Here is a 24,672-nt window from a genome sequence, read left to right as displayed (position 1 = left end):
AGGTTGGATTGTTGACAGGGTATAGCATTCGGTCGGTCACTCGGTCCTCCGGGCATCCACTTTTCCTTCCAACATTATCTTAGTAAGATTCCCAAAGGCCGAAAGAGCCATGGCGACAATGATATCCACTTTTACAATGGAAGAGAGAATCTTGGGTTGCAAATTGCGACCACATTTGGCAGAAACCTATCCACTTTCATGGGAACTTCATCGACTCCTTTTATCTTATTGGGGCCACTCACACGAGGTGTTTAGTGTTATTCACTGCTTTCGATACTTTCTGTGAAAGTTGAATGTTTCTCATTCAATCCTTATGACCTAGTCCATGTGGTTGTGGGGTCAGTATGGGCCCGCGGGACTAGTTAGGCCAAAGACTTGGATACCCTTGGCTAAAAAAAAAAAAAAGTGTGGCCAATCCAAGCTATTTTGTAATTGGAGGTTGTGTTTGATATGTATTTTTTGAATAAATTATAGTCCAAATGCATTTTGAAGTGAAAAAATAGAGAAGAATCAGTTCAAAATGCATTATAGATCAAGAATCTACTCCAAATATGTATACCAAACACAACTATGATGTCAATTTAGGGTAGTGGTGGCAAAAATTTCTGACTAGACATAAGGACAATCCGATAGTTTTGTGTTCAAGTTGGGGAATATCAAGTCGGATTGAACTCGGTGACAAATTGAAATGTCATGCTCAGGTTGAACGTGAAGGAGTTCAACCTTACCATTACCTGTAAGGTAAGGGTGTCAAAAGTTGGCCTACACCAGTAAGTCCAACCTTAAACAATTGGTTAAAGCAGAGATTGGCTTGCCCGATTACTAAATGAATTGGACTCAAGCATCGATCAATTAATGATCAAGCTATTAATTGATCTTTTCCTGTGCAAATACTGGTCTGACGATCGCCTGACTAGGACCGACTGATAACCAAGTGTTTATAACTCGATTAGCTCATTTTAGCCCATTTGGCCCGGTTATAACACATTTATGGCATGTTCAAGGACAATTTATAGCCCTATAAGTTAATTAACCTATTTAAATCCCAATTATTGTCCAATTAGCCTGATTATGGTTTGGCAACCAACCAGACAAATAAAAATATATCTATGCCCTGGCCAAGACCCAATTACCCAAATGGGCAGAAACAATGTGGAACATTAAATTGACAGGGACCGATTAAGCCCGACTGAAAACTACTTGGCCCAACCGATTGACACCCCAACTCTTAAGAGATGTAAGGGGTAGCTGTAAGGTAGGGTAAATGATTTTCTCTTATACGTTACCTTATCCTATGGGGTAAAAGTAAAAACATTGCCCGTACCCTCTTGGAGGGGATGTCGCCTCTGAAGATGAAGAATTGACCTTGCCCTTAACTTGACCTCATAGCGTAAGGTAAAATTTTCCATTTATCTGTCAAATACGTCTATGGTATTTGAGTAGGGGAAATGGGCCATGAAACGGTATGAAGATGGACTGGGTTTTAATATATAGACAAAATAAATCTTGTCGTCCTAACTGGGCTTATTTGGTGGGTCTAAAATTTTGCCATATCTCAAACTCAGCAAAAACGACCTACCTCTCATCCAAAAATAGAAAAGATGACCGTACATAAGTGGGTCAAATTTCTGGTGAACTGGTTGGACCGATAAAAATGACTGGTTCATCCAGACGAACCAAACTCTTATTTGGCTGGTTTTAGCCTGGGGTTCTTACAAAACCGTAAGAATCAAAATTGGCTAGGCCAATCTAAACAATAGAAATTAAACCGAAAGGGGGAATAAGTGAGGAGAAAAGAACCCTATCCACTTGCATGTCTCTATGCCCAAATGCAGATGGGCACAAAAAGAAAGCAATATCCTCTCCCCCCCTCCCACCTCCCACCTCCCACCTCCCACCTCCCACCCAAATGCCTCTTTGTGACCTTTCATTGGCTTGCATGTTGGTGTAATGGCGACACAAACAGACACTGTTCTCTTGCCCAATAAATAAACTATGAGCAAGAGAATGCTACCTCTCAGTGTAAGTACAACCTAGTGGGCACGATCAGTGGGGGGGCACACATGATCATCTTCAATATGGGGCAACGTGATCTTTCCGCACCTGTTGTGTTTAGGTGTAGACACACATCAGGAGGTAGCGTTCTTTCTTCCATAAATAATAGGCTTTATATTTAGTTTCTTCATATAAATAGAAAAATCGAAACAACCCAAACCAACCCAATAACAAATCGATAATTTTCCATTAACTCAACCGGATGCCAACCTGAAACTGAACCAGACCAATTTTGATAATTTTCTTGCTTCGATTTGACCCAAATGAGACCAAAGACTAGGCCAGTATGATGCTTTTGGTTTAACTGATCATATATCTGTGAGGCTATCTGAAACCGAGAACTCAGGAATCAGGATTGTTGGCATCCAATGAACTAATAGTAATAAAACTATGGCCTTCAGTCTATCATCTTGCAAGGCCTTCACCCCTACAGCCACAACAGCAACTATCGTCTCCCAATTTCCTGAGAACCCCAGAACCTTGATCTTAGAACAATGCAAAACCATCAGAGACACCAACCAAATCCACGCCTGTGCCATCAAAACCGGCCACATTCTCAACCCCAATTTCGCCGAACACCTCCTCGAGTCTTCCTCTATCCTTATCCCTGGAAGCATGGATTACGCACTTTCCATTTTCCGTGGGATCGATGAACCCAACACCGCAGCTTACAACATCTTGATTAGAGGGTTCACCTTGAAATCATGCCCTGAGAATGCCATTTTGATCTTCAAGCAAATGCTAGAAAGCTCAGTGGACCCTGATACGTACACTTTCCCCTGTGTCTTGAAAGCTTGTTCCAAATTAAAAGCATTGAAAGAGGGTGAGCAGATGCATGCCCAGTTATTCAAATTTGGTTTTGGGTCTCATGAGTTTGTTCAGAATACTTTGATCCATTTATATGGGAACTGCGGCAGAGTCCAAGTTGCTCGCAGGGTGTTCGATGGAATGCTCCTGAAAGGTATCGTTACTTGGAATTCTATGTTTGCGGGTTACTCTAAGAGTGGGTGCTGGGAGGAAGTTGTGAAATTGTTTCATGAAATGTTACAGTGTGATGTTGCTTTTGATGATGTTACTATGATTAGTGTTCTGACGGCCAGTGGAAGGTTGGGGGACTTAAAATTGGGGGAACTGATAAATGATTCTATAGAGGCGAAGGGCTTAAAGGGGAATCTCAATTTGATCACTTCTCTTGTTGACATGTATGCAAAATGTGGTCGGGTGGATACCGCACGGAGGTTGTTTGATGAGATGCCACAACGCGACGTTGTCGCTTGGAGTGCCATGATCTCTGGTTACAGCCAATCAAACCGATGTAGGGAGGCACTCTCACTATTCCACCAGATGCAAAAGGCAAAGGTGGATCCCAATGAGATTACTTTGGTCAGTGTTCTTTCGTCTTGTGCTGTCCTGGGAGCCTTTGAAACGGGAAAATGGGTCCATTCCTTTATAAAGAGGAAGAGATTGAAGCTCACTGTTACGCTTGGGACCGCACTAATGGACTTCTATGCAAAATGTGGGTCTATAGATGATTCATTTGAAGTGTTTGAAAAGATGCCTTCAAAGAATGTCTTGTCCTGGACAGTGCTAATCCAAGGTCTTGCCAACAACGGTCAGGGAAGAAAGGCCCTGCAGTTCTTCTCTTTGATGCAGAAGAATAATATTGAACCAAATGACGTGACTTTTATAGGCGTTCTCTCTGCTTGTAGCCACGCTGGCCTCGTTGATGAGGGTCGGGGATTTTTTGTTAGTATGAACAGAGACTTTGGCATCGAGCCAAGGATTGAGCACTACGGTTGCATGGTCGATATTCTTGGTAGAGCGGGGCTTATTGAAGAGGCATATCAGTTTATTAAAAACTTGCCAATTGAACCTAATTCAGTTGTCTGGAGAACACTCTTGGCTTCATGTAAGGTTCATAAAAATGTTGAAATTGGGGAAGAATCTCTGAAACAACTTGCTAAACTGGACCCCACTCATAGTGGGGACTATATTCTCTTATCTAATATTTATGCATCAGTGGGCTGGTGGGAGTATGCATTAAAGGTAAGGAGTCTGATGAAAGAGAAGGGAATAAAGAAGACACCAGGGTGTTCCTCAATTGAGTTGGATGGAGTGATTCATGAATTTTTTGCAGAAGATAGTTCCCATCCACAATCAAAGGAAATTTATGGTGCAGTTGAGGACATTATTAAGCGAATTAAGTCAGCTGGTTATGTGCCCAACACAGCAGAGGCAAGATTAGATGCAGAGGAAGATGAGAAAGAAGCATCAGTGTCCCACCATAGTGAGAAGTTGGCTATTGCCTTCGGTCTTATTAAAACTTCACCTGGAACCACAATTAGAATATCTAAAAATCTGAGAGTCTGTACTGATTGCCACACTGCAACAAAGATGATATCAAGAGTATATAATAGAGAAATTGTTGTCAGAGATCGTAATCGTTTCCACCATTTCAAAGAAGGGTTTTGTTCTTGCAACGACTACTGGTAAGCTGTTTCTATGGCTTTGTCTAGTAAGATGTTTTGTAGAAACATTGAGGAGGAATTGCTGTGTTTTACCATATAGCCTAAAATGGTGAAGAGGCTCGACTCATTTGAAAAGTTCAAGCATGCTCCAAGCCTAACATTTCATGAACATATCTTAGATCTTAGGATGACCCACCACCATTTGATGAGTCATGACTCCCATCAAGGCATGTTACCATGCTAATGAATGTAGAATGTAGTTAGGCAATTAATATGATTTTATTTCTTTTTAGATGATTCATGTATTTTATCCGAAACTTTTGAGATACTGCATTAGTAAACGTTCTCTCCAAAAGTCAGCAAATTTTAAATATTATACATGTAACAGGCCCTTTTCTTGGGCTGTTGTTTCTTCATGATCTTTGCCAACTGTGTGATGGGGCTGTTGTTTCTTTGCCGAGTGCGTGTTTGTAATGGGGCTGTTGTATCTTCATGATCTCTGCCGAGTGTGTGTGTGTGTAATGGGGCTGTTGTTTCATCATGATCTTTGCTGAGTGTGTGTGTGTGTGATTAGGCTATTGTTTCTTCATGATCTTTGCCGAGAGTGTGTGTGATTAGGCTGTTGTTTCTTCATGATCTTTGCCGAGAGTGTGTTTGTGTCATGGTTTAAAGTATCTCTGATATCGATACGATATCTTCCGATACGTATCTTAAATTTAGTCGACCGATACGATACACACCAATACGATACATGGAATTTTTAAAATCCTTTTGTATCGATATATATCCTACGATACATACCGATATGCATCAATACACCACCGATACACATCGATGTGATACGATATGCACTGATACGACTTTATGGAAAATATAAAATCGAGGTGAAATATACATTTCGGTATGTATCGGTTAGTATCGGTATGTATCAATCAGTACGTATCAGTATGTATCAATCGATACGTATCGGTGAGTATCGTTATGTACCGATACAATGCGCTACGATCATATAATGGCCAAGATGGGTAATTTTTTCAGAAAAATACGAATTTTTGAGGGGGTTTTGTTCCAAAGTTGCTACCAGCCATATTTCTCTCTAACTAAAGTGGAAATCAAGGTTAGGAACAAGGATTTTACATTTATGGGACAACTACAAACCTTGAATTCTTAGTGCGATACACTCAATGTAGTGTTAATGCATAATACATGTTATCAATAGATTTTTTTTTAACAAATTCTTTAAGCAAAAGTGTTTAAAAAAATGTTTCATATCCATTTATGTGTGTATCTTTAGCGTATCTCCGATACGATACGATACCCTTCAATACGTATCTTAATTTTGGCTGACCAATACGGCGATCGATACCGATACGTTAATCCTTGGTTTGTGTGTGATTAGTCTGTTGTTTCTTCATGATCTTCGCAGAGAGAGAGAGTGTGTGTGTGTGTTGCAGCTATTGTTTCTTCATAATCTTTGCCGAGTATATGTGTGTTGGGGATGTTGTTTCTTCATGATCTTTGCTGAGTGAGTGTGTGCTGTGTGGCTGTCGTTTCCAATTTAGATTTAGATCATCTCCAATTCTTATTCCTTGTGCAATTCTCTCTATGCATGTGACACTTGTACATTTTTGAAATCCAACTGTTGTAGAATTTTGTGGTTAAAATGGATTTGAATTTAAAAAAACTTCTACAACCATTGGATTTTGAAAATGTACAGGTGTAGCGTGCACGGAGAGAATTGCATAAGAATTGCACGATTAAGAATTGGGGAGAATCAGCATTCGATTGTTTCTTCATGATCTTTGCTGTGAGAGAGAGAGAGAGAGAGAGAGAGAGAGAGAGCTTTAAAATTAGAGTTTTCTTGATGTGAGTCCTTGACAGTCAGCCATAGCCATGAACGTCGTGGTCTAGGCATGCCATCTTTCTGCCTAAAACAGTGATGGTGCGTGTCTTTAGGACTCACAGTATCTTGCTTTTGAAATATTTCTTTCTTTCTTCACTGCTGAAAAGGGTCTGCGGAGGAGGATGTGGTGAAGGGTTGAATCCTTGGAAGTCTTCAATGGATAAAGAAACAAGATTTTTTTTGGGAGGCTGAGATGGTATCAAAAAGACTGATAGATAAACCCCAACAGATAAAAGATGTAACGCAATAATCTTGCTTGTATCTTAGCTGAAAAATCTCTCTTGAGAGTGAAAACTGCCAAGTGGGAGTGATCACTGCCATCATCCTATATTGTCTTTTTTTTTTGGTTTCAGTCATTCTCCATTGTCAACCTTATATTTAAGCATTTTCGCTGACCAAAATTTAGAATTGTGATGTGATGTCTAACCCTAAACTGGCATACTTACTGCACACTAGCATATATACCAAGTAAGAGTGACAAAGTGGTAAAATTGACATTCCAGAATCCAGAAAGGAAACTACATATTCTCTCTCTCTCTCTCTCTCTCTCTCTCTCTCACACACACACACATTCATTCATGTGCGTGTATGTCTTGCCTAATTAGTTGCCATGGCCTTATGGTTCTTCCAACAATGATTATAAGGAGAAGGGTCTATGCAAGCAGCATAGGAGAGGGTACCAATGAGGTGCGACACAATGGTATCATACATAGGAGGGCAATGAGGTCATTTCATGTGACAAGGTGAGAGAGATAAACTCAAAGCTGCTACGTACCCTACCCTAGTGGCTCATGGAATCTTCTTATGTGTCTATTTCTCTCCTATCCATGTGAAAAGACATCTCTACCCCTTGATTAGGGGAGGAGAGCATGGTTCTAATTATTGGTATTGGATTGGTTAGACTATATCAAGAATCAGGATCGGCCTTGGTGATACCGATACTTGTCTAATCCTAAATAAGGTATCAGATCAAGGGTAAAATTGTCAAAACCCCATTTTTAATGAAAAGTGGGGGTAAAACCAATCAATCCAAAAATGATACAAACTAATCTGGATTGGTATCAGCAAGACTGAAATGAATTTGACTCTTGAGATTTAAATCTCTGGAAGAGAAAGATAGACACAGACAGAGGGAATGTGCTCCTGCATAGAGAACATTTTCCCTAATAATAATAAAATGACAAATGGTTTGGGTGGTCAACTACTTACCGTAGTCTATTGCATTATGTGCTTAGGAGTCTGGGATTCAAGTCTCCCATTCCATATCTATTACCCACCCCAAGTATTCCCTCATTCATAATAAAAAAAAAAAAGGTCCCCACAGTTCAGATTTCATTTCACATTCTCTCCACACTGTCTGGTGTACAAAAATCATCTTCGGTGATCCCTATTGATGGGAAACTGCACTCTGGGTTCCTAGGTAAACCTCTCCCCAAAGAAAACCCAAACAGAACCTTGAGAAGTTTCAGGGAAGGTATGTCTATAGAGTGTTGGAATTGGGGACGGGGATGTTTGGGGTGGTGTCAAGAGAATCTAGGCAAATAGGTCAACATCACCCTCAGCCCTTCTCAAGAGTCGAGTGGATCAAAAGTCTTTACGTTTCAATTCTAACTTCAATTCCCAACTCTGGACTCTTTCTCTCTCCTGGTCTAAAGACCCTTTCTCGTTTATTTCCTATCTTTCCCTGGAATTTTTCCACTTCCTTTCCTTGTTAGTATAACGATTTATTCAATTCAATGGAATCAAATTCTGACCAACTTTTACTTTAGCCAAAACACTCCACCTTGCATGTGGTCCGAGTATGATCTTGGGAGGTCAAGACGCGGCATTCCGGTGGCGAGGAGGACCCCATCGTTTGAAAACTCAATAGATTGATCTCACACCCCGGCCGGCTGATTCGATTGCCGGCCGATTCGATTTGAGTGGACCACCGAGTCAATGTTATGAAAATTAATTTTCAACTACAAAAAAATATATTTGAAATATAAATATCCAAAAAAAAATATAATAGAACCAGACGAGAAAGATTATGTGAAAAAAAAAATAGAAAATCTAAGTATTTACAGAAATTAATAAAATATCATTCAAAAATAAATTAATTAAGTCATTCCCTGTGTCAGTAAACGAAATAGGGAAAGAATGATTTTAGAATTTAGGTCATATGTTATTTAACTTCTAAGGAATGAAGTATAACTGGGTACGAACATTAGGATAGCCTAGTGGTGGTAGCTTCGGCTTGTGGAGCCGGCGGCATGTGGAGTTGGCACCCAGGGGAGGAGGTCGTGGGATCGAACCCTGTCGTACGCATTGTGTGAGTGTATGTGTGTTTTCTTATTTATTTTATATCCACCCGTGGGTTGCCCAGATGGTTAGGGCGAACTGGGGATTGTGTGGATTAGGCGCATGGTCTTAGGTTCAATTCCCCATCTGTGCATCTGCGATTTAAGTGGAGATCATGGCGGTGGGTTGCTGTGCTAGTCTGGGTTGCTGTGCTAGTCTCCTCAGTCATCATCAATACGGCATGAAAGGACAAAATAACATTAGGAAAATTAAGAAAATATAAAAACATTATTATCCGTCAAGTATCATTATTAGTCTTGGTTGATCCAATATTAATTCTAAAAACTATGAACTAAAGATATGAAATATTATGGACAAAAATTTTCTTCACTAATAACTGTACGATAGAACGATCTAGATGAGACATTCCCCCCCTAAGTGATAACTGCACGATGAAACAATACAGATGAGAACATCCCCACCCCACAAAACTGCAATTAAGTGGTTTGCATTTTTGTTTGGTGTTTGGTAGGTGAAGATCGTTTAGGCCTTTTGGGCTGTGGTATCAATTGTCATGTCCCATTTCCAACCTCCAAGTTGTTTGCCAGCATGGGTCTTCAAGGTCTGTGTATTATAAAGACCTCTTGAGTTCGGATTAGCTCTTCCTTAAATAATTAACTAAACCCAACAGACTTAACTAACTAAACCCAACAAAACTAATTAACTAACCACATCTTCTCTAAAATGCTTATCCACTAAAAAGAAAACAAATACATTATAAGCAATTTGGGTATCATGAGATCCCAACTCAAATTTATGATGAAAATCTATGCATGAACCCTAGAAATTGGAATCGCGTGGCAATGGGATCGGTTTCAGTGATCGGGTTCTAAAAAAAATATATTCAAAATTGATTGGAATTGACATGAGCCCTAGAAATCGGTTACATTTTTCAATCGAAAATTGAGTTCAGCTAATTATCCGTGATCTTCCTCAAACAATAAGGTTGACATACTATAGAAACAACCACCTTAGAGGGGTTGAATGCTTAATCCTTCACCATACTCTAAAGAAATAGATTATAAAAGCAATTTTCATTAGTCATAAACCCTTGGCAAATGACATCATTAGGATCATATGTTAAAACATGATTAAGATACCCTTTCCAGCTTTAAAAGGCAGAAAATAAAGGGTAGGAAAAAGGTCAAAAAAGAAAGTAAGTACAACTTTATTGGCCGGATTTGATACTAATACTAAGCTGATATGGATGTTTATATGTATAAAAAATGATTTGTTTTTTTTCTTTTTAAATAAAAAGCATCATTTTAATCTCGAATCAGTCAAGGATTGGGTTGGCCTGCATCACACTCTATAGGGTAGCACAGATTTAAGGGTTAAGAGCCCTTAGACATGCAGCCCAAGGCATGGTCACACAATCCAAGGTACTCCTGCACTATACGTCATGTCGCGCGAGAAAGGATCCCGTTTCATCAGTGGACCTGTCTATACTGGTGTTGATCAATTGGTCATATATGACATGGCCAGCCATCAGATTAGGTCTTTTATTTCCTTTCAAGACTTGGTACCTGCAATTTATATGCCCACATTACTTGTTCATCAATGACTTGTCTTCATAACCTTTCCCATGGAAGTCACCAATTTGAGAGTCAGAGATTTGGGCTTAACCTGGTCATGTATCAAAAAAAGGTCGATTATGGATAAAATCAAACCCAACCCACACTCTATTGTCAAATAAAAAATGATCACTTCAACCGGGTCCATCCAAATCAGAGCCTTATGGTCAAAACTGTATAACGATAGAGCTCTCCAATATTCGTGGATGGAAACTTCAGTGGGAAGAATTTGACAAAAATTTCAAAGAGATATGGTAAAGTCTTTCTAATTATCCGTTGGGCTGTTTCTCCATGATTAACATGAGAGCAATTTGATGTGGCTTCTAAAAGCTGAACATCTATCAGAAACTTGTAATTTTGAACCTCTCCCTCTCTCTCCTATACAGCCAACTTTGAGAAAAAAAAAAGACTAATTCCAAAAATTTATTTTCATACTAATCATTAGGATAGTGATATTGGTGGGAGGCAACTAATAGGGTGGTGAGAGAGTATCACAAAAATAATACTTCGAAAACTCATGTAAATAACTCAATTTCTTTTAATGAATTCTTTTTTTTTTTCCAATAATAAAAAAGGGTGGTAAAAGATAATTTGTCAACAGATGAAGAGGAGAGAGAAAGTAGTCGACCCCATTTAGTTGAAATTATCTTGAATTATTATGGTATGCTTCTTTCCTCTTACACTCGACTCTTCCTTTTCCTTTTTTTTTTTATTATTATTATTAAATTTTTTTTATGGAATCATGTAGTCGATCCCATCAAGTTAGGATAAGCCTGAGTTTATTGTTGTCACTGTTGTTTGTTAGAAAAGGAAAGAGAGTGTCATAAGAAGGAAATATATATATATATATAGAGAGAGAGAGAGAGAGAGAGATCTCAAATAACTTTTTTAACCCAAGGGGGTAGTGCAGTTGGTGAGCAATAAACTTGGTACGGGCCGTAAACTCGGACATCACACATTGGGCCACTCACACGGAGGTGTTTAGTGTTCTTCACTACTTTCAGTAAAAGTTGAATGGTTCTCATTCAACCTCGATATGATTTAATCCATGCGGTTGTAGAGTCAGTATGGACTCGCGGAACTAGTCAGGCCGAAGGCCTGAATACCCATCATTAGCGAAAAAGGGTAAATATCCTTTCCATGGCTCTAGTTAAATAATTTTTTCAAAGAAACCTATTTTTGAACCACAAGGATGGCTGTTTTTGATTCCTCAAACCATTGGTCTTATACATCCTATATATTAAATTCAACTACAAATTCATTTATATGGTCGATTTTCCTCCATTAATTTTAAGCTGTCAAATTAGGCCAAACCAATAAATAGCTAATATAATATGTCAATTATAATCATTGGATAGATAGAGGACCAATGTTAATTGACCCCATCTATAACATTTCAAAGTAAAATTTTTCAAAAGACTCTTATGAAGATGAGACTCTCACATTGGTTTGAAATCAATTAAAACAGAAATTTCTGCTATACATTAAAGTAAATTAAAACAAGAGAAGATATAAAAGGAACACTTAATTGAAGTGTTTGGTTGGAGTAGAGTTGATGTAAAGTGAAATGACAACATTTTGGGTCCACAACAGAAAAGAGGCTAGTAAAAGAATTTTCAATGATATTTTGGTTAAAAATAATATACCATTGTAGGTTTTTTTTTTTGGGTTATAGAATTATAGGAGATGATATATATATATATATATATATATATATATTTTTTCATTTTATTCTTGTTTTAATTTTACTTCAATTTTAGTTTCATGGGGTTTTAAAATAGGAAGAGAAACACAAAAGCGGGTGTTTTATTGAGAGTTTATCAAATAGGGGAGAGAAATAATCCATTTCAATGACCTGTCATCCAAACAACGGTGTCAGTTACTTGATTGGCGGATCAAAAACTTTCTTCCTCTATTTATTTAATTTTTATTTCTATTACCTGATTTTCCAATTTTATGTTTGGCATGTGATATGCATAGAAATACTAATAGTAGCATGTGGCATGGCATGAGGATTCTACAAGTATTAATATCATCATTTCCTCATAAATTCATATGACAATAATCTTCTTCAAAACTGAATTGCTTTTGAGGTAGATAAAAATACCTGAATAAACCTTTTTTTTTTTTTTTTTTTTTAAAGACTTAAAAAATATATTTTAACTCCTTAATGGTCAAACCTTAAACCATCAGACATTTGAGAGACTTAAAACTTGGTTTCTTGACTTTTCAAAACTTTGAATCTTGTCTTATATCTTTGGCTTCAATGTTTAGGTTTTAAAATTAAAAAGTTGAACGCGTTTGTTTAACTATAAGGATAAAAATCAACTTAATTATAATCATTCCAAGGTATGACCAAGTCCGACCCAAGTTCATATTTCCCAAGTTCCAAGCTTGGGACGCAAATGGATCGGATTCGGCTTGGATTTACAATCATTCAGATTCGAATCCATTTATCCAATGATATATTTGAATTTGATACATTATTTTAAAATTCAAATTTGGAAGTAGTTGGTGTGCAATGAACTTGGTACGGACCGTAAACATGGATGTCCTAAGTTCGACTCCTACTAGGTACACCTTGGGCCACTAACACCCCAAGGTGTTTAGTGTTTTTCATTGCTTTCAGTGAAAGTTAAATGCTTCTCATTCAACCCTGATATAACTTGGCCTAGATACCCATTTTTAGAAGAAAAATAAAATAAAATTCAATCAACTCTAATTATCAATTTCATTATAAACCATTGTTCAATGCACTTTTTAGAAACGTGCCAAAAAAAACTACCAAAATATTAGTAATAAGGGTAGTATAGTGATATATCAAACGATTTTTAAAATATTAAATCAATCAATTTTACATTGGATATTCAATTAACCGGATATTATCCGAACTGAAATGAAAATATTCAAATCCAAATCTGATTATCTTTCGAATGGAATCGAATATCATTTACGAACTAAAATTCTGAATTCGATAATGCCTAAATAGATTCGAATATGAATCAAATATAAATTTTCGACTTTCCATATTTCTGCATGGATCTATATCAACCCAATCTGATCATATTCTGATTGACATCGATCGAACCCATACTGGATTTTTAAGGTAGGGCATATATTGAAAAAAAAAAAAAAGCAGGGTATATTAGGCCAATTCCTAACTGATCCAATTTGAAGGTAAGATTGGAATTGGCCGAAATAAATTTGGATCTTGATTCCGTTCTTTTAAACTCCAATCTCTCTTTCTACTCTACTCCTCTCACAACCATGGTTTTAGTAAGTTGGTATTAGGATTGGGAGCTGTCTCAATTGATATCAATTTAGATCATCTTAAATTGAGTTTGATCGGACAAATTTATCCCTTATTAATTAAAACTTTACTCTTTTACCTTTGATATCCACTAAAATGGGATCATCTCGGAATCAATGTCAGTCTCTACTAATGTCAATACGAATCATTCAATTCAAATAATCCAATATTAATCCCTCAAGCGTGAAAATCATTTAAAATCATTATATCGATGTAGTGAGCGTTAGGTGATTAAGAGCCCCTTAAATACATATGTCTGAATACTTTGAGCTGTTGAATGTTCACTGCACCTATCACTCACTACAAATAATTTTAAAGAATTCAAATATAATTATAATAAATAATAAATAAAAGAGGAGGATGAAGAGGTTGGAATTGAAAAAATATCTCCTCTAGGAGACATAACGGTTGTATTTGGGTCTACCGACCCGGTCAATTGGCTTGTGGGGCCAGAATAAATATCTAAATATCTAAAATACCCTTGATATTAGTTTTCTTGGTAGAACAATATATGGGGATCATCAGAGGGGCAAAATAGTCAGACAAGTAAAATGACAGGAGACAGGCAATGTGGTATAAACGGGTATATAAAGTTAGGATTGAGGGGAGAGAATTGCAAAAAAAGAAAAACCAGTGGGGTTGGGAGCGTAAAGAAAAAGATAAAAACCAGAGAAACGGCTTCCCTTTCCTCTCCTTCTGTTGTTCACAACTGCCATCCATTCCAGAGAGGCACAGCCTTTCTCCTTCCTTTTTTCTGTACTTTAAAAAAAAAAAAAAAAAAAAAAAATCCATTTTTCTCTCTTTCTTTATTACTTTCTTCTCAGATTTTCCGTTTAGAATTTAAGAATTTTTAGGGTTTTACATATCCCTATAATTTTTTTTTTCTTCATTTTGAGCGGTTTTGTATTTGCGGAGAAGAATATCTGAGTGAATAAGGGGGGACAAACCACCAAACGGCTATAATTGCTGAAGGGGTTGGAGAAGCTAAAAAGAGGATCGGAAGAGGAGGAAACCAAGATCGCTAAGCTCTGTTAACTTCTCTGCCTGGATTCTGAAGTGGGTTCTCGACCCTTTTGCCAGATTTGAACTTTTGATCTGGTTTGAACCCCTTTCAGTTTGCAGAGGAGAGAGGCAGATTGGTCTTGGATTAATCGTGTATTTCTCTTCAAATTGGATATTCGTGATGCCTGAAGGAGGTTATTATAGCTCTAAGAAGACGGATGATATCTGTGAAGATGTCTGTGGCGAGGTATTTTGCTCTCTCTTTTTTATTTTTTCAATAAAAGTTACATTTTTGTGTGTGTTTAGGATACTCTTCTTTCCCTTTCTCATCTTCCCTTTTTACCCCGATTTTTGGTGATTCATTTAAAATTATTGTTTGCTTTTGGCTCGTTTTATGGTCAATGGAAAACGACTTCCTCTTTTCTTCGATTGGTGTCTCTAGATGTGTACACTTTCCTGGTCGTCATCATCATCATAATATGAACCCTATCTCCGTCCACAAATGGGTTTCATTTTCTGTTGTATTGTTATCTATTGTATTTGTGAATTTTTGTGCCCATAAAATCCCCCTTTTCGAACCCTTACAGATTTACCCATTCGAAAGGGAACAATGTGTATTAGGGAGATTTTGAAATTTGTGATTTGGGGAGTTTGAGTCATAAAGTTGTGGATTTTGGGTGTAAGCATGCGAAGCACTGCCCCTTTTCGTTGCAGAAATATGGTGGTTGGCAGGAATTTTCTCTTTTATTTTCATTACCGTGTGCATAACTGCATAAGCTTTATTCATGCGAAGAAATTGATTTCTGGCATTTATTTCAACTTAGAAAAAATCCTACCCGAGCGATTGGGTATGAGGTCTCTGATCGTAGATGCATTTATAGGTTTTTATATACTTTCTTCAATGTTCAATCGTCATTTTGGAGATGGGTTGCTTTTCTTTTGTTTTGGTGTCTGTTTTTTTCATTCTGGATATCTGAAAAATATTAGGGTGTTAATGATCCTTGAATTTTTAATTTGCAGGAAACTCGTGCTGCATTGAGCATGTCAAGACTTCGCTGTATTCTTCGAGGGTTGGATTTGAAGATCTTCATGCTTCTTTTCATTTTGATTCCAACATGCATTCTTGGTATCTATGTGCACGGGCAGAAGATCACATATTTCCTACGGCCATTATGGGAATCTCCACCCAAACCCTTTCATGATTTACCGCATTATTATCATGAGAATGTCTCAATGGAAAACCTTTGCAAACTTCATGGATGGGGAATCCGTGAGTCCCCCAGACGTGTATTTGATGCGGTTTTGTTCAGCAATGAGTTGGATATCCTTACCATTCGATGGAATGAACTGTACCCTTACATCACACAGTTTGTTCTGTTAGAATCAAATTCAACCTTCACAGGATTGCCAAAGCCTCTGGTTTTTGCAAGCAATCGAGATAAGTTCAAATTTGTTGAGCCTCGGCTAACTTATGGGACCATTGGAGGGAAATCTAGGAAAGGGGAGAACCCATTTGTTGAGGAGGCATACCAGCGAGTTGCACTTGATCAGCTCCTCAGAATAGCTGGTATTACTGATGACGACTTGTTGATAATGTCAGATGTTGATGAGATACCAAGCAGCCACACAATTAATCTCTTGAGGTGGTGTGATGACATCCCTCCTGTCCTCCATCTCCAACTGAAGAACTATCTGTATTCGTTCGAATTTTTTCTGGATGACAAGAGTTGGAGAGCTTCAGTCCACAGGTATCAGACAGGCAAGACGAGGTATGCACATTATCGTCAAACCGATGATCTCCTTGCAGATGCTGGGTGGCATTGTAGCTTTTGCTTCCGTCATATCAGTGAATTCATATTTAAGATGAAAGCTTACAGCCATGTCGATCGAGTGAGGTTTTCCCATTTTTTGAATCCAAAACGGCTTCAGGATGTAATCTGCAAAGGTGCTGACCTATTTGACATGCTTCCTGAGGAGTACACTTTCAAGGAGATCATTGGAAAGTTGGGACCAATACCATCTTCTCATTCAGCAGTTCATCTTCCAGCATATCTTTTGAACAATGCTGACAAATATAAATTTCTCTTGCCTGGCAACTGCAAAAGAGAAAGTGGTTAAGTTTCTAGGGGTTTGAGGTTCTCCATTGTAAAGTTTAAAGGGCTGCTCTTTTGACACCCCTCGGAGGGTTCTGTGGGGCAAATGATGACTCTGTTGTGGTATGAGATTCCAATTACCATGTATCCATCATTCTTTAGAGAGAAAGTAGGGGGGGGGGATTGGATGAGTTGGATATCCTGGGTGAAACATTGTATATATCCCCTCTTTTTTTCTTGGTGTTTGGTTTCATCCATGTGGAGGTCACATGTCCCTCTGTCAACAAGGAGCTTGCTGTGTGGGAGGTGGTGGTATGAGTATGACATGATCCCCCAAAATGATAAACAAATGACATTTCCCGAGCTTTTGTATGTTGGGAATTTTGTTTTTCTTTGTGACTAATTTATTCATATATTCTTCCAACTCTTGTCCGTTTTAATTTTTTGATTTGTATAATCAGTTGCTTTTGGAACTCTTCTTAACGGTAATGTTCATTTTATTCTTTTCCTGTGCCATTCTAGAGGATTTTGGGGTTATTATGAACATTATTTCATTTTTGCAGGTTTCTATGATAATAGTAATATAAGAAATCTCTATAATGAAAATAACATAGTTGAATGTCTTGATATTAGAATAGCTTGTTGACACTGTGGGTTTGTGTTTGATCTGGTGGAAATTGAAACAAGACAAATCTAAATATTCGTTTGTTTGGGGTGTCTAGTGACTACAAGTTTTGCTTCATGTTTATCCTACAGCAGCAATTTCAAAGCAGTTTATCGATTGTTATGTTCCATTTACCTCGTCACTGTCTTCTTGTGAACTCTATAGATTTACCTCACCACTGTCAAGTTGTGAACTCTATAGATTTACCTTGCCACTGTCATGTTGTGAACTCTATGAATTGTTGATTAGCAAATATTAAATTGACTTCAAAACTATTTTGAGGCTGTCATGTCTAGAATTCTGATTCAAGTCGAGCTGTTGCTGACGGTTTGTTAGATGGTTTAGTTCTCAGGATTCTTCTCAGTTAATAATTAGTTTTGAGAATTATTGGAGTATGAAGTTGGCATTTGAGTCTATGCTTTGTTTGTTGTTTGTTGAAATCTAGTCTATTCATGTAGGACTTCTATTGGTTAAATAGTTTGAAGTAATAACAGGTAACCTCTAGTTGTAATGTATCTGTAGATCCCCTTGGTATATGCTTCATCATTGAGAGCAAAATATGAAATTTATATCTTCCTTTTAGTGTCTTCTATCAAAATATTGAAATACCTTTTTGAGAGAACCCCATACATTTCACCCTTTTTGGGAATCTGATAATTAATTCTTCTGCTGTTTTACTGGTGGCTAGAAACTCTTACTGGGTTAAATTTAATAGGTTCAAAGTGTTTTGAGGAAGACCTGTGGTTCCAATGAATCTGAAGCTGGTGACTGGGTTCTACCATATTTAACATTTATGATGGTTTTCTGTAGTTCTGGTTGAGATAGAAAATTCAGGACCATTGGCATCTATTGGGCAGGGTTTTAAAGAGTGGAATTAGGATCCAAATTGCTCTTGGACGATTCCAATTCCGATTCTGAGCTGGTTCGACTTGAATCAACCAGATTCTGCCCTGACCCTAGAAATACAGTACGGAATCGTCTGCTCTGGATAGGCCTTGGTCCATCCAGGCAATCAGATCCTGAGTTTTATCTAACAATGCCAGAGTACAGTTTCCAATCAATAGGTATAATGAGAAATGGTATGGAATGTGAGGGGTGTGGAATGGAATCTACACACTGGCGTCAAACAGATCCTTTTTAAAAATATATATAAAAGCCACTCGTTGAAAAGTTCAGATAAGTAATTGAATATTTTAAAATTATAAAATAGATAAATCATTTTTAATCTCATTGACAGCTTGTGAATCTCCTCTTTTCTTTTTTATAGAGAGAGAGAGAGAGAGAGTAAAATCTGGATTTGGGTATTTAGGGCCACATGATTGATAATTGATATGGGCTAGTTAAGGCCACCCATATTTGTTATGGTCCCCCTTTCCAGGTTGTTCAAGGTTGGGTCTTTTGGGTCTTTTGTGTGAGAACTGATAAGAACTCCATAGCCAGGGCCCATCTTTGGTTCTTTCATAGGTATATATACCATGTAGAGTGGAGGTAACGTGCTTGGCACTTAACAGAGGGTAAGGCTGCGTACATTTGCCCCTCCTAGATTCTGCAGTAGCAGATACCTTGTGCATTGGGTTGCTCTTTTAACATCCTTAGCACTTACGTTTCGTGTTGGTCTCTAGGATTTGGACTTGGATCAATATATCACACAAAACTACAAAAGCCTTAGGAAAGATAATACACCAATACAAAAAAAAACAACTTTGGCTTTCAAGCAATCATACAAAGTCCATCCTTACCAGAGTTTTAAAGCTTGGGTTGAAGAATTGATCCCTTTTTCTATTTTCTAAAAGTCCCACCTGAGCTTGTCCCCTTCCAGAGCAAGAGTAGTGCAGGGAAGCATATGTTCCTTTGTTTAACTAACTGGTCCTGAGCTCCAATATCTTCTCATGAATGAGAAATGCTGGAGAGCTGAGGCAACCATCAAGACAGAAAGAGCATCTGCTGTGTCTTGATAGTTTGATGCTTTTTCGCCGTTCATTATTAATAACATCTGCATGAGAAGCCTTATAGGATCATACTATGTGAGCCTCAATGTGAGACCAGATCGATCTTCTCTTCGTAGCAACCAAATAAATTTTTGCTTGAGTGCAATCTTTATAAAAATATTCAAATGAAAGCAATATGTTCTACATGAAACCACATACTTGTTTGGTAGCTATTACATTTTTCGGTTGCTGCTCAGCAGGTGTACTTAAAAGCATCATAACACCAAAGGCTGCAATCAGCCTGGTTAATATGATTGTATTGCAGCTTCACAGGAAGGGCATGACAGCTGAGACTTGGGAAAAGCCAGATATTAAACCTGCACTGGAAGGACAGAAAGTTGAGAACTAAGCCATGGGATCATTTTCCAGTCCAGCATATAACTATGGTCGTGCCAAATCTTCCATGTAATATCTAAAACTGGGGCTGCATTTTGAAGCTAGTCCTGGAACTTCAATGGCACCAGCTACTTTAAAAGATTTTCAGATAAAAAAGACCCAGTGGAGACTGTCCTAGGTCTTCCAAAACACAGTTGACCCACTCTCAGTATGGTCAAGACTGTAGACTTGATCTGCAGAGGTGAAATTCCATCACTCTGCTGACTGAAACAAAATTAGGGTACCTCGCCTCACTTCATCTCTTTAAAGCCGGTCTAGCCAACCCATAATACTTTCCTGAGAGCCAACCTGCAAATCCTGCAATATGAGGATAATAAAATGTAAATGTTACACTGTAGCTACATATAGGAATGGCTTGATGGTAAAAGAAATTTATACAACAGTGAAATCACAAACTATTTCATGGAAATGCTAACACGAAAAAATTGGAAAACAAATTCCATTTTATTTTTCTGGATTTTATTCTCCAAACAGTAATGGCATCTTGGTAAATCACAAAATTCCCTGAAGGACACTTTCCCCATCATACGATTGATACTTGAATTCTTTTACTCTATCACCTATGCTTAAAAATGCTTTACTGCCATTCTGTCATGTACAATATGATAAAGACAAATCACAAAGAAATACAAAATAAAAAAATTTAATTACAAAATTTCTCCAGGAAAATGTTTTTAGAGTCTACCAACCAGAATGCAGGTAACAAGGTGAACAAGTGTCTCCACAACAACCCCCCCCCCTCCACCCCAAAAAATAAAAAAAGGTGATCAAGTGGGGACAAACTTCAAGCATAAGATGGCACTTAATATGGTAGTGCAGGCATTCATCCTCTAACAGGGGTACCACAAAGCACCGTTCCCTCCGATGTAGTTGTACAGTTAACCAACAATGAAAAGGTTACCTTAAGCTTATTATTCCTCAAAAACAGGTATGAACAGAGGCTTACCAAAAACTGAAAGTCTGGTGGTGTATCAAGTTCTATGCCATCAAGATCAGGGATTCCATTGGCTGCACCAACATCTCCTTCAACTGCATTCGTCTGGCTACTATTGAAGTCCAGGAGATAAGAGTTATTTCTTAATCCTGGATTATCAATAGGAGCGTAAGAGTCAAGAATTTCATTGCATAACAGCGAGTCGCCCACACCATTCAGATCAGGGTCCTCAACTGCCTGAGATTCGCCAGCCCACCATGAAGGATCCACCCTTTCATCACCAAGACGAATAGCAGGCAGGGGGGTTTGAGTTGCCTCTTGGATGAACTCAGATTCCTAATCCACAAGAAACAATTTCAGTAATGATCCATATAATGAAAGAGGGTCATATATAAGCACTACCCAAGTACACAGAATATTGGTCATTTTCCAGAAATATGTTTAAACTATTTAATATAAAATGGAAGATGTTCTAACCAAGGCATGTTACGATTGGTGAATAACAGAACCATAAATGCCTCAATTGCAGGCAGGTCAGTGACCCAGCATCCACCAATGGATGTATTCCAGAGGAGATCATGCCACTAAAGCTTACCTAACTGATGATCAAAATAAGAGTTAATGTGATGGAAGTTGAGTCAATTTTCAACCTCAGAGGTTTCTAAGCGATCAAATGATTGGTCCAAATTGCTGCACATACATCACACCTATCACATGCCATTGGTTGAACATCCTCCCTGGTCCACCCATGGAGCATTTATATTCTCTCGTCCAACAGTTCAGAATACAAAATGGCTAGAAAGTTTAGTAGTTTACATTCTCTTCATCGTCCACATCAAATAAAGGGCGCTTCCCTGGTCGATGCAGATTAGGAGTATCCGTCTTGGGTGTCCATGGACTGGCTTGGACTGCTGTTCTATCAGCTTCTTCAGTATCCAGATTGAAATCACTCTTATCGTGTTGCTTCTGCTGCTGTTGGTAGAAAATTTTGGAAACCACATAGTCACCTTCATTTTCATTTTCTTTCATCCCTAGATGGTATTGATGCATCACCCAGTTGAACTTATCTGTCTTGGATCCCTTCTTGGAACTTTTATAGAGAACCATAAACTTCTTCCATCCCTTATGAACTCCATTATCTATTACAGGCTTTGTTTTACCAGTCTTATGCCAGCGGACATGCTCCTTTGTCATATGACATTGATTGTGAATTTTGCGGCGCTTGCGATGACCAGTTGCATATGCATTAGCTGTTCTGTGGAAGAAATGGACACTGCTTCCGTCTTTCTTGGCACCTAAAGGGAAAACAGATATGGTAATTGAAAGAGTAATGTACCAACTCGATAACATTTAGGCTGGATGACATGACATATGATATCTGTTTGGCATTGAAACTTGACCAGGAAAGAGGAGATCAAACAAGCTTAAAGAACTCATTGGGCTCTTTTAAAGAAACTAATTGAAGTCCTTTAGGGAAGGACAAAGTGCATATATCCTCGTCGAAGGGATAATTGCACTTTGTCCCCACTGATAGAATGAAACCTAGCCTGAAATTCGATTTTGAGATCTATTTTGTGTTTTCTTTAGGTGGGGGTGGAAGGTTCTCTAGGCCATGCAATCTAAAGGGTATCTCTAGATTGCACCCAGTTATGCCATGTGAAAGGATGATTTGGAAATTCTAACCATCGGATATCTGGGGAATGGTCAAGATTGGCCCCATTTCAAATTTCACACTCAAATGTTATAGTACACCCCCCCCCCTATGTATTGGCATCTTCCCTTGTATTTTCAGCCATCCATTTCTTTTCAGCAAGTTCCCTTTTCCAATGTTTTGTTTTGCCACTTCACTGACTTTGTTTAGACTGAAACTTGACATGCAAGCAGGGGACATTGGGATCTACTTGTCACAAAATTTCAGCCTCCTCTGACCTGCCATTAGAGTATTTTATGTACAACCTAAAAAAAACTCTAAATTGCATGACCTAGAGAAATCTGTTTCTTCTGTTTTCTAGTTACATAAGTTCTAATGTTCCAGAGCTTATTAGTATTGTTCTTCTCTTGGTAGTCATTGGCTTGGTTTAGATGAATCTGAGAACCCACTTACCAGGAAGATCTTCAGGATGTTTATAGCAAATTCCCTCATCACCCTCAAGTGTGGGAATAAACTCGTCAATAAACAAATGTGGTTTCGAATTCCCAAGCCCAACCTTCGCTGCTAAATGTTCTAAAAGCTCTACACCAGATGGATCAAACTTTACACCTGCAGGCAGGCCTGGCCAGTCAATGGAAACCTGCACAATACAAGCTCCATGAAAAAAACAATTAACTGCAATATCATTTAAAAACACATTTGCTACAGTAGTCCAGCTACATTCCATACAACATTTTTTAAATGGAAAAAACCTAAAATCAGTCACAAGGGACAGCTAATGCAAGATATCAGTATGGAATACTATAAGAATGATTTAACAATGGAATTGTGGAATGAATAGAGCACTCGGAATCAAATGGACCCTGAATTCATTCATCAAGCTACGTTTCTAGTCAGCTGATGCATCATATTCTGTTGTTACATCAAGAAAAAATGACACAAATAATTTAGGCAAAAGACAATGAATCGGATGGTTGGGATATCTGACTTCTGGATAATTTTTGGCCAACAAGATCCTGCACTGATTTTTCCAACTCATGGTGTCCCAAATGTGATCTTGTATCCCTTCCAATATCAGCCAATTAGAAACTAAAGCAGAACTGAATGGAACAATTTAAATATTTTTTTTTGGGGGAGGGGGGGGGGGGGGGGGGGGGGGTGGGGTGGTGTTGTGCTGCACTGCTGTGGGAGGGATAAATTGGAAGAATTACTGATTCTGAACTTGAAGATGATCATTAGAAATTAGCTGAAGCTATGGTGTTGTCAATGTCATGTTTAAAGAACTGATGTCTCTGATCTGGACATTCAGAATGGGAGCAAATACATCATGCTGTGACTCAGAGACTCAATAGAACTTCATGTAATTATGGTAGTTCATACTGAGGGAGTCCACAGATATTTTCAACTCCTCTCATGGCTTGTATTCATGAATCTGCAAAAGAGATTAGGATTCCTATTATGACAGATACTCATGAAAAAAAAAAATTTGTCAGCATTTATTTGTTCTACAAGGTAATGGCACGATAGACGGTTATGGGTTTCAGAGTAAACACAATGCAATTTTTCCTGGTGTGGCAAGTTTCCGGGATTTGCCACTTCCCTCCCAACACATTGCCTGGAATGTGCATCAAAACCAGAGGATAGAGAAGGTTATTTAAATTTCTTTCAGAAAGAGAGAAGAAAGATTAGGGAAAGAAGAAGGGGGGGGGGGATCTGGCACAAACAGTGCCAGCTGCCACATGGAAATCCTGTTAGTGCTTAAATTGAGTGGACGGGTAAACTTACAGTCAATATGACTTGCCACAGCCACATATCAATATAATGTTTTGAATTTTTTTTTTTTAAATAAAATTATTCAAACAATCATGTTTGGAAAACAAAGACTTTTTAAGACAAGAGAATGAGCCTATCCATGAAAGACCACAAAATTTGACATGTGGCCGATCCAAGAAAGTCTCAATCTATCCAACGAATTCCACAAATCATTCTAACACTATTGGTACCCTTTTCCCAGAAATAAAGAAGAGTTTAAAGTTTTAAGTTTGTTTCAATTTATTTTTCAAGTTCTATTTATAGCTGTACTAGGCATAGCCCTCCCTATGATTTTGATTAATGGAAAATAACTAGTTTGAGTTTAAATTGAGGATGCTGCCTCTTCCTTTTCTCTCCTCCCCTCTCCCCCATACGATTCAGATCTGTTCCCTTCACCTCTCCTCTCATTCCTGCGGCACCATTGCAGGCTTCTCTTTCTCTTCTTCCTCTTACTTTTTACCTCTTGAGAACTTGAGGCATCT

The 24,672-nt window shown here is 38.1% G+C and overlaps 3 protein-coding genes across 3 annotated transcripts in view; 2 read left to right on the top strand and 1 right to left on the bottom strand.

The window, feature by feature from the left end:
* Positions 1–2,375: 2,375 nt before the first annotated feature.
* On the top strand, positions 2,376–4,939 carry LOC122078811 (pentatricopeptide repeat-containing protein At1g08070, chloroplastic-like). Its single transcript, XM_042644952.1, has one exon. The coding sequence runs from the start codon at positions 2,446–2,448 to the stop codon at positions 4,546–4,548; it is 2,103 nt and encodes a 700-aa protein (XP_042500886.1). The 5' UTR covers positions 2,376–2,445; the 3' UTR covers positions 4,549–4,939.
* Positions 4,940–14,271: 9,332 nt separating this feature from the next.
* Positions 14,272–17,169, top strand: LOC122078186. Its single transcript, XM_042644068.1, has 2 exons — positions 14,272–14,899; positions 15,673–17,169. Exons 1-2 carry the CDS (start codon positions 14,834–14,836, stop codon positions 16,768–16,770), a joined length of 1,164 nt encoding a protein of 387 aa, XP_042500002.1. The 5' UTR covers positions 14,272–14,833; the 3' UTR covers positions 16,771–17,169.
* Positions 17,170–19,486: 2,317 nt separating this feature from the next.
* The window catches only part of LOC122079019 (SUPPRESSOR OF GAMMA RESPONSE 1-like), an 8,589-nt gene continuing 3,403 nt past the window's right edge, over positions 19,487–24,672 (bottom strand). Inside the window, exons 3-6 of the mRNA XM_042645234.1 lie at positions 22,832–23,018; positions 21,544–22,022; positions 20,740–21,063; positions 19,487–20,090 (exon numbers count right to left, since the gene is read on the bottom strand). Coding sequence (XP_042501168.1) covers positions 20,037–20,090; positions 20,740–21,063; positions 21,544–22,022; positions 22,832–23,018 — 1,044 coding nt within the window. The 3' untranslated portion in view covers positions 19,487–20,036. The remainder of the gene's footprint in view (positions 20,091–20,739; positions 21,064–21,543; positions 22,023–22,831; positions 23,019–24,672) is intronic.

The sequence above is a fragment of the Macadamia integrifolia genome, chromosome 5, assembly GCF_013358625.1.
Source record: "Macadamia integrifolia cultivar HAES 741 chromosome 5, SCU_Mint_v3, whole genome shotgun sequence".
NCBI classification, from domain to species: Eukaryota; Viridiplantae; Streptophyta; class Magnoliopsida; order Proteales; family Proteaceae; genus Macadamia; species Macadamia integrifolia.
The sequence above is the reverse complement of the archived record's forward strand: the minus strand, read 5'-3'. Positions and strand labels throughout refer to the sequence as shown.